The following is a 13,261-nucleotide window of genomic DNA, read 5'->3' on the forward strand; positions in this document are numbered from 1 at the left end:
CTGTGCTATTTACCTACCTACATGTTTTTTTTAGAATCCTTATCTATTTAGTCCTAGTATATTTAGTAGTAGTCCTTATATATTTTAAGACATACGATCTTCTAATAATCCAAATATGTACACGTAAATTTCATTCAATTTTTACCACGTCTGTTTCAAATCCAAGTTCTATTGTTTTTATTCAAGTTTTCAGCCAAAAATCATTTGAGTTACAGAATTGCGACACGGTTTGCGATTATCAAAACATAAAAACGCCTTAAAAAAAACCAAAGAATTGACTTACAATGCTAATAACAATCTTGCTCTAATCCAGAGGCGTTTCCAGAAAGCGCAACCGTCTGTGAAATCTATGCTCATTTGTTAACATTTTTTTTATTAATTAACAAGCGTCCATATTCAAACTCCTATATAAAATTTTATTCACATATTTCTTAAAATACGCTAATAATGTGCTGGTGTGCTATATATACGTGTGTGCTGTACGTACCTATATAAACATATCGTTGATCATAATTAGTTAGTTTCACGATAGACCGCGCGGTTAAATTATCTTTAGTTAAATAATAATATTAATCTTAGTTAGATAATATTGTCAATTACAGACATAAAATGGAGGACTTAAAACCTTTCGAAGGACATAAACCAGAAGACCTCGAGAGAAAGAATAAAGAAGATTTTTACGATAGTCTTTTACCAAAAGAATCTGAGTTTTGGGCGCCGATTCGAAGATGGGAGAAAAGAATGGGGTATCTCACACCGATTATCTGGTTAAATGTAGTATCTATTTTCACACTACATGCTGTATTGATCGCATTTGTATATTACTTCTTCGCTAATGGAAATCGCATAAAGTTACAGACATGGCTGATTGGTGAGTACCTTTGCTTAATAGTTAGGCCATTTTATTAGATAATTAGTTCTTTTATTTTCTAGCAGAATTTGTAATACAAATTTTAAAAACAAAATATAATTTGAGATTTTTAGTTTTGCCATGATAGTAGGTATATTGCAAAATTAAAAAAAAAACAATCTCTTATTTATATCTTCTCTATGGCTCCTGTTGTATCATGGGTTTTCTATCATTTGTTTTATAGGTAAATTTTAAATATTTAAAATTATTATTATATTTATTTAAGTTGTAATTTCTTAACCTATTCGTAATATAAAAATGAATCGCAAAATGTGTTGGTAAGCGCATAACTCGAGAACGGCTGAACCGATTTCTATAATTTTTTTTTTTATTATATTTCTTGAAGTACGAGGATGGATCTTATATAGAGAAAACGTAAACATGTACCACGGGCGAAGCCGGGGTGGACCGCTAGTTCGTAATAAATATTAATTTGCATTTGAATTACTTGTGTATTGTGTGAATGAATACAATGAATTATGCATTTAAACTAAAGCGCGTATGTTAAGATTCTCTTATATAAAATATTACAGTATCTTAAGGTATCCGGTATCAGCGTTCTGACCATCATTTTTCTTTTTGTCATTGCGTACTCAGACCCCTGTAGAACCGCCATCCTGTTACAAATGACCCGAAACACTGACACAAAATTTCGGGTCATTTGTAACAGGATGGTGGTTCTACATTCTATAATACTGCGACGTTTTTCGGGATCCGTAGCAAGAACCGTAGCAAGTGCTACGAAGCGTAGCCTGCGAAATGTGCGAGTGTGTAACATTTATATATAATTATAGTTGTACACGTGGTACATGTTTATTGGCGAGTCTTTCCAATCTCATATACCTAATAAATGTAATTGAAACTAAACTAAACGTAATTGTGTAATTCCGGACATATATAAATTGTACATTATTTTTGTTATTTTTGTAATCTAATTATTGTCAAATTTAATTGTATGAGATAATATTATGTAATTTAAATATAACATTATGATTGTATTGCAATACCTGTATAAGGTTACTAATATGTAAATTGGTTAGTAAGCAATAAATTATTTGAATTTAAATTTGAATTTGAATTATATATTATTTAAGGTGTACTGGGTAATTCTGAAAGACGTTCGTTTCGTAAAGGGTTAAATACAATAATGTGAGATAAATACGTAACTAGTTATTGATTGAAAAAATATAAGTATCGAACCTGTGTATTTTCTTACACTACCTTAACGTTACGTAAAATAAAACGATATTTTAAAGTATTATTTACAATTTTCCGAAACTACGCCCATCTAAAATTCTCTGGTTATTTTGCAAAAATAAATCTAGAAAGAGTACAATAATAAACAGCAACTATTAAAAATATATTAGTTATTTTGTTATAGTTATAACGTATAACAATTTTTTATATGATCTTAGATTAATTATAATTATAATTTCAAAAATATGTAATTATAAAGTGTTAGAAATATTTGATCTAATAATGTATCTAATAATTTCTGTCGCTTATGCCGCTTGTAGCAACAGTAATAAATATTTAAGGGGGCTCCCATACAACTAACTCGAAACGAAAAACTTTTTTTGCTGGATATTAACAGCAACACGTAGGACGCTTGAAACATTGACAGAACCTAAGCATTCTTGTTCACAAAAGAATAATAATAATTGAATGAGAGTAAAACGAGTATTTAAGATTTATGAAACGTGATTTTATACAAATTTTTGCTTGATGTACAGTACTCCAAAAGTGATAATGCGCATAGAAATCTTCGTCACAGTTCGGTAACTGACATATTCCCGGAGCGTCCGAAGACGATATGTATATAGAGTGGTTAAATACATTTTCTTCATGCATAATTTAGTAAAATTTGTTTAGTAAAATAAATACATTTTGGAAATACGACAATTAGCGAAGATTTGCATGCGCATTATTAATTTTGGAGTACTGTACAGACATATAGACATATTTTCAAACTAGCTTCCGCCCGCGACTCCGTCCGCGCGGAAAAATTAAGATTTTTTTTCTACTATTTAGAACCGTTAGTTTTCACGTGATGCCTGAACATACAGACAGACAAAAATTATTTTAATTACGTATTTGGGCTTGGTATCGATCCAGTAACTCCCCCTGCTATTTATTTTTTCAATATTTTCAATGTACAGAATTGACCCTTCTACAGATTTATTATAATTTATTTTCAATTTGATATAAAAACACAATATAATAGGGCAACGCTATCACAAGAATAAAATAAGATGCATTTTAAAATATTATAATTAATAATAACATTTTGCGTGTAAGGGGTAATTTAAATTTGTCGCTCGTCCGACTCACACTTAACCGATTTTTTACCCGACTGCCAAAGAAGGAGGGTAATGTTTTTCGAGTGTATGTAAGTATGTATGTATGTCTTTTCCTTTGTGACCACCTGTAGCCTAAACGGCTTGATGGATTTTGATGTATGAGGTATCGTTAGATTTGTCTTGATTACGGGAGTGTCATAGGATACATTTTATCCTAAAAGTCCCACGGGATAAAGACATAATAATATTTTTTCTAAATTTCCCTTTAAAAAAATATGTATGCGGTATCATTAGATTCATTTCAATCACGGGAGTAATTAATATAGGATTTTTATTAATTAAAATGCAAATAAAAATATTTTTGCAAAACGTAGATATTGTATTTAAAAATTTACTACACACGTAATTCCATTAATGAATATGAATAAAATGTACCTATTTCATTTAATTCAGTCAATTAGTTTGAATATAAATCAGTCGAACATAATTATTTACGTGTATTTTTGCGTTGTATAGTTTTGGTCAAATTTGAAAAAACTTTTTTTTGTTTTCAATAGACATATGTTTAACCGACTTCAAAACAGAAGAAGAAGAAGAAGAATTCCAGTTTATATATGTTTCATATAAATATATTTTGTCTAGTTTTGACATTTCGATGGTGGTCAGTTTTTTTATGATAATTAAGTTCTGTTTAAACCGCAATATGGAAGAATTATAGCGCAATACGGAAGAAGCGTGTACAATTATTTACAACAATAAATATTTTATAGAAAAGAGGTTATCGACGTTCCTTGAGGTTCCAGATTCTAAAATAACTATAAAATTTTATATCAAATACAAAATCAAGGATTAAGTCAATCGGTTGAATGGCCACGAATTTATAACAAAAAAATAGTCAAATCAAAAACTCAGTTTTTGGGAACTTCGGAAAGACAATGTTGTCTAATGTAAATTTCAATAAAGACTTCAATATTGTAAACAAAAAACAATGTTTTAATTGTTTCATTGTTCATAGACCACTTTAGGTAAATAATAGCAATTAATACTCACATGTCAAACTATATATGTTGAGGTTAAAACCATTAAACTTTGAAATAAAATTAAAACGCAAAATATGTACCTATTTAAAATACATAATGCTAAGAAGAAATTCTCATAAAGATTGGATAGGCACATAATATGTATAAATAAAACGATTCCGGGACATAGGAAGCTCTTTTGCTAGCTTACCTTTTACCGTGGTTGCCTGGAAGAGATCAACAGCTCTAAGTGATAAGGCCGCCAAATAAGTTGTACTCTGTCTTTTTCTGTGATTAGCTCTAAGGTCTCCTGTCTGTACAACTTTATTGAAGTGTTAAATAAATCACTACATAGTATAAAACAAAGTCGCTTTCTCTGTCCCTATGTCCCTTTGTATGCTTAAATCTTTAAAACTACGCAACGGATTTTGATTTGGTTTTTTTTAATAGATAGAGTGATTAAAGAAGAAGGTTTTAGTATATAATTTATTAGATTTTAGATAAAGCGGGCGAAGCCGCGGGCGGTAAGCTAGTAAATAATAAGAGGTAAAAGAAAAGTTAATACGGTCAATAGAAACATAACTCTACTGGAGAAGCATCTTCACGGATATAGTAAGTAGAGATTAAAAGCTAATCGGTGATAAAAGGCCTCGTAGAAAATATTTAATGTGCAACTTCATGAAAACTTTGTTTTAATATTGACGCTCTTAGCGAAAACATTTCAAAATGCGTTATCAACGAGGGCCCATTATAGAATAGGCTCTCTTCATAATGGGCAGCGTTGGCCCAACAAAGGATCATCGATGTTTGTCGCCAATACGGCGACTATGAATAAAAATCTACGATGACGGGTGATCATAAACATTTAGGCCCTAGAGAGTCAAATTTCTATGATCGGCCGTCGTGATAATCACTATCGTGACTGCCTACTCGCCCGACGCTGCCCATTGTGCAGAAGGTCCATATTTTCACGCGATGCTGTCAACATGTTGACAACAAGTCCTCAACATGTGGACTAGGTAGGCCATGAATGGGCTTGAAGATGACGCTCGATGTCATAGGTCGGTTATACCTAAGTTACGCATAACCACGTATAGCTCAAATATGATGTGGCCTTGTGTAATGACGATCACAAATCAGTCACACAACAAGGATCACGTTTTTCTCAAGAACAAACAAGAGAAACGTGATGACAGATTACAATGCGTACTTTTGTCTTGATTAATAAATAAACACGTAGGTAAATCGATTTAATATATTCCAATTCGGAATATGTTCATTACCTGTCGCTAAGTTATTTTTATTTTTTTAAATAATATTTGTACTATCAACAATTAAGATATAGGTACGAAGTTTTGTGTCTGTGTGTACTACTTGTACTTTTGCACGCCTCATAAGCGAAGCGTTGAGGTGGGTACTACTGTCACTTCGCGCAAATCATCTGATTTTTCAAACTTAAAATGTCTTTATGTATCATACATTGCACTTGTAAGATAATACATACACACACATATTAAGAAAAAACACTATTTTTAACATTCATGATATTTTTGATGTCATTTTTGTTATTTAAACTAGTTAAAAAACAGTTTAAAAAAGTTCTGTCTTGGACGTCCGTGTGTCTGTATGTGCGGAGGATTTTCTTGTTAACACGATAGCGACCGAAATACTTTACTAATCGAGTCTTTTTTTTCTCTTACGCTTGAGTATGCTCAGGAATAGAACCCTTTCATTTTTCAGGGTCTGATTCGATGTGGTTTAATTGTTATTAAATAAACAAAAAAAATATCGACTGTTCTCCATAATTTTAGTATATCTATATAATATTCTTTATTTACACCATATACATAAATATCTACATACATACTTATATTATATACACCTTTATAAATAATCAATTTTATTTGTTATCTACGGGTGGCCGACTACGGTACAGTAAAAGACGCGGGTTCGAATCCCGCATTGTGATCGATTTTATGTACTTACTTATTGTTTAAGAATTTAAAATTTAAATTGTTGATTATAGAAATAATTTACACTTCTGAGTTTTAAGGTACCTACTGGGCTTATTGAAAAATATACATATATCATACAGAATGCAAGTAATCTCGAGGATACTTGGTAGCTATATAATGATTTAGCTAATTAACAATTAAATATGAATAACAATCAATCAAATTACCTACTACAAAAAGTTTTTTCTTCCGAAAATTAAATTACCTATGCAAAGACAACTTGGACTTACATCTTTTATCACCTAAAAAAATATTCATGAAGGAAATGTAAATCAAATTAGCATTGGGTCAAATATTTAAATCATTTATATTTATTTATGTAAACAAATGCATAGAACCAATTGACGTCTATGTAATTTCAATAAGTAGAATTTTTTTATCTAGACACGCGGCAGCGTGTCAAGCCGAGTTCAAGCGAAGAGAACTGGCGAGCAGCAGCCGTGTGTATATTTACACGAACCATTTCGAGCCACTTTTCACCCCCTTATAACTCGAAAATTATTTAAGTTATATAAACCAAATTACTCTTTTAATTTGAATAATATAATTACTTTTTTAATTTGAATAATATAATTATTTTCACAAAGCAAACAACTAATGACCTATTGAACCCCATAATTTGATGAGGCTAGTTTTACATACTGTTTATATTTTGTGAGGTTCTAAAAACTAGCCTCATCAAATTATGGGGTTCAATAGGTCATTAGTTATTTGCTTTGTGAAAATAATTATATTATTAAAATTAAAAAAGTTATATTTTGGAATAAACATTGTTCTCTAAGGGAAAATAAAACAATTGAGTTTTCAGTCAACCTAAGAACTTAATACATCTTTGTAAATAAATTTCTGGACTGTCTGCAGAACTTGGCACACATTTAGATCTCATTTCTTTTTTTGGCAAATTAAGTCAACGATTGAACTCGGCTCCAATTTTTACATTTATGTTTTTGGTGGGATCTAAATAATACTAAAGTAGTCACATGTGAGTTGCGTTACGTTGTGTCATGAATGTTTATAATTTAGATACACGATAGAAATGATTGAAATGCAAACTACGTGCTAACTTACCTAACTTTTTATTATATATTTTTCTATTGTCTATACAGTAGTCAGTGTTACATAATTATTGAAATATATTTGTATATTTTATAAATAAGTGGTGCATTAGAATATTTTCTCCAAAATTTAATACATACCTACATCCACAAATGAAATAACTTTAATTAAAATAACTTTAACATAGGATAACTTTAGTTTTATTTTGATCCAGGTTTTGCATACTACATATTATCAGGGTTTGGCCTGACTGCGGGGATACATCGGTATTGGTCTCATCGGGCTTTCAAAGCGAAACTGCCTGTGAAGATTCTTATGTTAATAGGATATGCTGCTTGCGGTCAGGTAATAATATAATTTCTATAAATTTCCCTCAAATAGGACTTAATATTTATGGTAGATAGAGATATAAAAAAACTTGACTGAAAAATTGTAGAGTAACTAGGTACCTATTCAATTTTTGGTATCTAAGTACGACTCTCTTATTGATAACTAGCTTTCCGCCCGCGTTTTCAAAGAAAAACCCGCATAGTTCCCGTTCCCGTGGGATTTCCGGGATGAAACCTATCCTATGTGTTAATCCAAGTTACCCTCTATATGTGTGCTAAATTTCATTCAAATTCATTCAGTAGTTTTTACGTGAAAGAGTAACAAACATCCATATATCCATACAAACTTAGATGTTAGATAGATGTTAGATCTGCCTAGGGCAGAGCAAGTCAGGCCTCTTCCTAAATGTTCCAAGTATAGGTGTTAAGAAGTAATAATGATGTTGACCACTATCAGAAAAATTGACTTAATTAGTCATTGTAACCCAAAAATCTCAGTACATCAATATATTCCACAGGTCCCAATTTACGATTGGGTCCGGGACCACAGAGTGCATCATAAGAAGACAGAAACCTCGTCCGATCCTCACGACGCTACCCGTGGGTTCTTCTTCACCCACGTGGGCTGGCTGATGATGAAGAAACATCCCGATGTCTTAGCGGAGGGCGCGAAACTCGACATGAGCGATATCACCGGTGACCCCTGGCTGGTGTACTTTGACAAGTAAGCTAGTTTATTGTCTTTTTTTTAGATGTGAAAAATCTTGCTACAAATTATGCAAAATTGGTAATATTCGTATGACCAATTCATAACCAAGTCATATACTTATATTTATATTTACTTAGTGAAGGATTCGCAAATATCTTTACTTCTCAAAATTCCTTCTTGATTTGAATGTAAAGGGCTACTCAATTTCTCTGTAACTAAGTAGGTATAATTATCGTTTTATTGTAAAATGTTATGGATGGATGGATGTTTATATAGCATATGTATATATATATTTATATTTTTATGTTTTTATACTCTTTCACGCAAATACTACCTACTCAACCGATTACAATGAAATTTCGTATGTTAGTAGAAGACCCAGAATAAGACACAGGCTACTTTTTATTCCGGAAATCCCACAGGAACGGAAACTATACTGGATTTTCTTTGAAAACGCGGACGATTAATAAAACTATGTATGTTCCAGGCATTTCACGATAATGAAAACAGTATGGTGTTTTGTAGTACCGACACTTCTACCAATGTGGCTGGCCGGAGAAACTTTATCTGCCGCGTTCATTGTAACAATGTTCCGTTTTATGTTGATTCTTCACGGAACATGGTCTGTAAATAGCTTTGCCCATTTCTTCGGTGATCGACCATACAACAAGTAAGTTTATTTAGGTAGTTAAGTATTTATATAATGTTTTGTGCTTCAATTGGTTTTTTAAGGAATTTTGATGCTTACATAATTCAAAGGTTCGCAGGGTTCGAATCCCGCCTCGTAATCGAATTTTGTCTATTCTTAAAAAATTCCATTTAAATAGGTCTCATGAAGCTATAAAAATTAAAAACTAAATATCCAATAAAAAAGATTGCCTAGAATTTATACCTACTTCAAAGAAGCATGAAAAGAAATATAATATACTTTATTAATTTCTGTAAAAATAACCAATAAAATAAATAATCGTTTATTTTCAGACACATCAAAGCAACGAACAACCATGGCGTCTCAATGATAACCTTGGGCGAAGGGTCACATAACTTTCACCACACTTTCCCCTGGGACTATAAGTCCACTGAAAATGCTCTTTTTAGCTTAACCACATTGCTATTGGATTTATTCGTGTGGCTAGGACTAGTGTATGAAACTAAGGAGGCATCTGCCTCTCTCATTAAGGACACGTGTGATAGACTCGGCGAAAGATCGAGTCGAAAACTGCTCACGTCTTAGTGTTTATTTATTATTTATGTATACCTAATTATTTATATATTTTGAAAGTACAAATATCGCATTATCACATAGAACTCGGTGGAAACGTAGCATATATATTTTGGGGATTTGTGCTGCTGCGCTTTATATTTTCATTTGAGATTATTTTAGAAGTAATCAAAGAAAAAAAGCAATAATTTTTACTTTTTTTATGTTTCATTTATTTTTAAATAGAATATTGAGATGCGTATTAGGTATATCTTAGTCAATGACTGCTTAGTGTTTGTAGATAATTTATCATTTTGATAAGTCTTTAGATGAAATCATTCGAATGTGTAAAATGGTTTTGATAAGGTATTATTTATATTGTTTGCATTAAACATTATTTTAAATATATTTAGTTTGATTTAATTATTTAAGACCTTTAATAATGAGCTAAGGTAATTGTAATGATGAGGCATAAAATAGAGTTACTCCAAGATTCACTATTTTTAATATATGTATCTTCTTTTAGACACATTTTTATGTGTTGCTAATTTCTTTTGAGTTTGGTATGATGATAAATAATATACAAGAAAGACATTAAGTTAAATAATCTAAGGTTCTTATTTTTTAAGGAAAAAGAGAAGCGAAATTTCCAATAAAAAATACTAGGTACATAGTTTACCCTAATGGAGGAAAACAAATAAAACAACAAAAGCTTGGAAATGCAATATAATTACTTTAAAAGCATAGTCTTTACACCAAAGTCACTGATATTACTCATCTACACAGAATAGCAGACACCGATGCGTTCATTTTACAATTTCTTCTTAAAGTCTCAATTAATGTTTTGTCTCCTTCACTCTCAAACTATTGGTCAAAAGGCAGAAAGAGACAGAACACATTACATTTAATCATATAATTTCACGGAAAGCTCGCTATTCATACAAACTAGACAAGCTGTAATTAATTTAGAAAAAGTTATACAATATTAACGATAAAATGTTATACAATCTCTAAGCTCTAACATTTAAATTTAAATTGGATTCCATTGAGATTGTCTATTGAAACTATTGATTAATTCTTTCTCAAAAATGGAATTTCCAATCGGAAATAATTATTTAAAACTTTTTTCTCGAACATTTCCGATTTCATAGAACGCAAAACTATTACCAGCAACGTGACGACGATGCAAGTCGGTTAAATGGTAACGAATTAGGCATTTCAAATTGTATGTAATCTATCTATACTTACACTATATCACTTAATCTATAGAATATAACGCACAAGCCGTATGAAAAAATACTAAAATTTCCCTTTACACACATATTATTATGTATATTGCAACCAAAATAATATCTGGCTATAATAAAATTAAAAACAACGACGTAATTACACGCACACACACATACACGCACGCACACACGCGCGATAGGAACGAGTACACATTGCCCTTAACGCACACATACGCAAATAACCAAACATATATTGAATAATATTAAAATAACTAATAAATACAAACAAATGACGTGGTTAATAAAGTTGTTGGTATTCAAATATGCAAACGAGAGATTATTTTACGTGACAATAACATTGACTTTGTTTTGTGGAAAACATTTTTTAATTAGGCTTATTGTCGTTTATTCACTTTACATTGTTAATTAAACCAATTAGAAACAATGACATGAACGAATAATTATTGTTACACACACGTCGATTATTTCCTCAATTATTCACTTCATTTGTTTTATTTCAGTTTATATTATTAGTTCTTTTTATGTAGCAAAATGTGAGCGTTAAGGGCCATCTCACACAACCCACAAATCGTTAGTTAAACGACGTTCAACATAAACCTCAGCTGCCAGTTACGCCTACATATATACGCAATGTTCCCGCACCGCTACATAGCTACCTAACGCAAAAATACGATAATCTTACATATACATAATATAATATATTATCTATATATTTGGTTCTCACTACAGTAAACGCGTCGCTCGCACTGTATACTTTGCTATACATTCATACAAGGCATCGATGTATATTATATATTATTATGTTACTTCGTAACTAGAATCGACATCTCGGCTTGCCGTTTGACTTTAGGCGGAAATAAATTAGTTATGCATCTTTAAAATCCCGTAAAATAAAAATAAAATATATAAAAAATGTTACTAATTATTTAAAATTGTAAAATTATTGTAATTCTGGAGTAGATAACGAAGGAAATATAAATCTAAAATGAAAACAAACTTGGTAAGATGTTTTATAATTGTCCCAAAAGATCTAAAATTGAGGAAACCGAGTTAAAACGTGGCAAGCCGATCCGTCGAGAACGTTCTATGAACCGTTACACCAAGTCAATCACACATCACGCATTATTATGTGAAATTTATTATAATATCATCAATATATTACTATGATTAAAACTATTATAAATTAAATAGAACCACGCTACGTCTTAAAAGTCATAGGATAAAATTACGCGTAACAAATTGCCAACATAAAATAGTAAATTAAATAAAAATAAAATCATCACAACTTGTGTTTGTGACGGGAGACGTGAAGTAACAATTATAAAGAACTTTTCATATAAATTGCTATATATTTGTATAATCCCGAGATGATTCGAGGGCAGTATTTGTAGATTGAACTTTGCCCCGCTTAAACGCCAGTTAAATATTATTATTTTGTTAAACTATTCCTTTTTCTCAAGGACAGTATAACTCAGACATAACTTCTATGTGACGTCATAATCCTACGTTCCGTAAGAAAAAGGAATAGAATTAATTTCTAGGGACTGGACATACATTTCTAATCACTCATGTAATTGCACTATCGAAACGAGTATACTTGCAAGTTTTTTTTTTACATTTTTAATTTTAAAAACGTTACAAAACTCTGCAATTACTACAATGTAATTTAAACACTCCTTAAGAAACACAACTTAAGAAAATTTATCTTTGATATGCACCGCAAAGGGCCGTCTTAAAACAAAAAGTATTTTGTTGATAATAAAAAAATACATCCGAAATTAAAAATCAATAGACCTTAATTCACCTACTATTTCTCTTTTCTTCTATCTCCAACAACAACAACAAATTATCTGATACTAAATCCAATTAAAACGCTGCTGGATCAAACTGTATTTAAACTTTATTAAGATGACATTAAACATTTCAGATAAATATTTTATTTTCCATATCCAAATTTCCCATATACGAACCAATTTATTACTCTAAACGAAACTGCAATTACATTAGTGTCACATTTTACACGTACGTGTCACACGGAGCTATATATTATACATGTACGTGTCACACGAAGCTACATATTACACGTGTACGAGCCCACTATTATACGTGTACATGCCACGTATTATACGTGTACGTGCCACAAGTCACACGTGTACGTGCCACATGTTACACGTGTACGTGCCACAAGTCACACGCGTACGTGCCACATGTTACACGTGTACGTGCCACATGTCATACGTGTACGAGACATGTATCTAGAACAGTCTAGCGCGTCGCTTGAGCTCGTTACGACGCCACTGCGGCAGGCGGTAGAACTCCGCGCGGGAGAACTGCAGGATCGCTTCGAACTCCGCGTCCGATAGATGGCGCTGAAATTAATTAAACAATTTGTATCAAATATTGTGTAAAAATATGATTTTTAAGGAGTGTAAATGTGAGAATTTATAGAGAAGATAAAAAAAAATTGACACA

General features: G+C 31.4%; 2 protein-coding genes across 9 annotated transcripts in view; one reads left to right on the forward strand and one right to left on the reverse strand.

Moving 5' to 3' along the window:
• The first annotated feature begins 509 nt into the window (after positions 1 to 509).
• LOC123702733 (delta(9)-fatty-acid desaturase fat-7-like) lies at positions 510 to 9,945 on the forward strand. The gene is made up of 5 exons (XM_045650520.1): positions 510 to 871; positions 7,515 to 7,645; positions 8,148 to 8,353; positions 8,826 to 9,008; positions 9,320 to 9,945. Exons 1-5 carry the CDS (start codon positions 610 to 612, stop codon positions 9,570 to 9,572), a joined length of 1,035 nt encoding a protein of 344 aa, XP_045506476.1. The 5' UTR covers positions 510 to 609; the 3' UTR covers positions 9,573 to 9,945.
• A 2,423-nt stretch (positions 9,946 to 12,368) lies between these two features.
• LOC123702860 (actin-binding LIM protein 2) overlaps positions 12,369 to 13,261 on the reverse strand; it is a 118,896-nt gene continuing 118,003 nt past the window's right edge. For all 8 annotated transcript variants that reach the window (XM_045650693.1, XM_045650692.1, XM_045650690.1 and 5 more), the window contains one exon: positions 12,369 to 13,158. In XM_045650693.1, the coding sequence (XP_045506649.1) occupies positions 13,045 to 13,158 (114 nt within the window). In that variant the 3' untranslated portion in view covers positions 12,369 to 13,044. The remainder of the gene's footprint in view (positions 13,159 to 13,261) is intronic.

This window comes from Colias croceus, chromosome 24 (genome assembly GCF_905220415.1).
Source record: "Colias croceus chromosome 24, ilColCroc2.1".
Classification (NCBI taxonomy): Eukaryota; Metazoa; Arthropoda; class Insecta; order Lepidoptera; family Pieridae; genus Colias; species Colias croceus.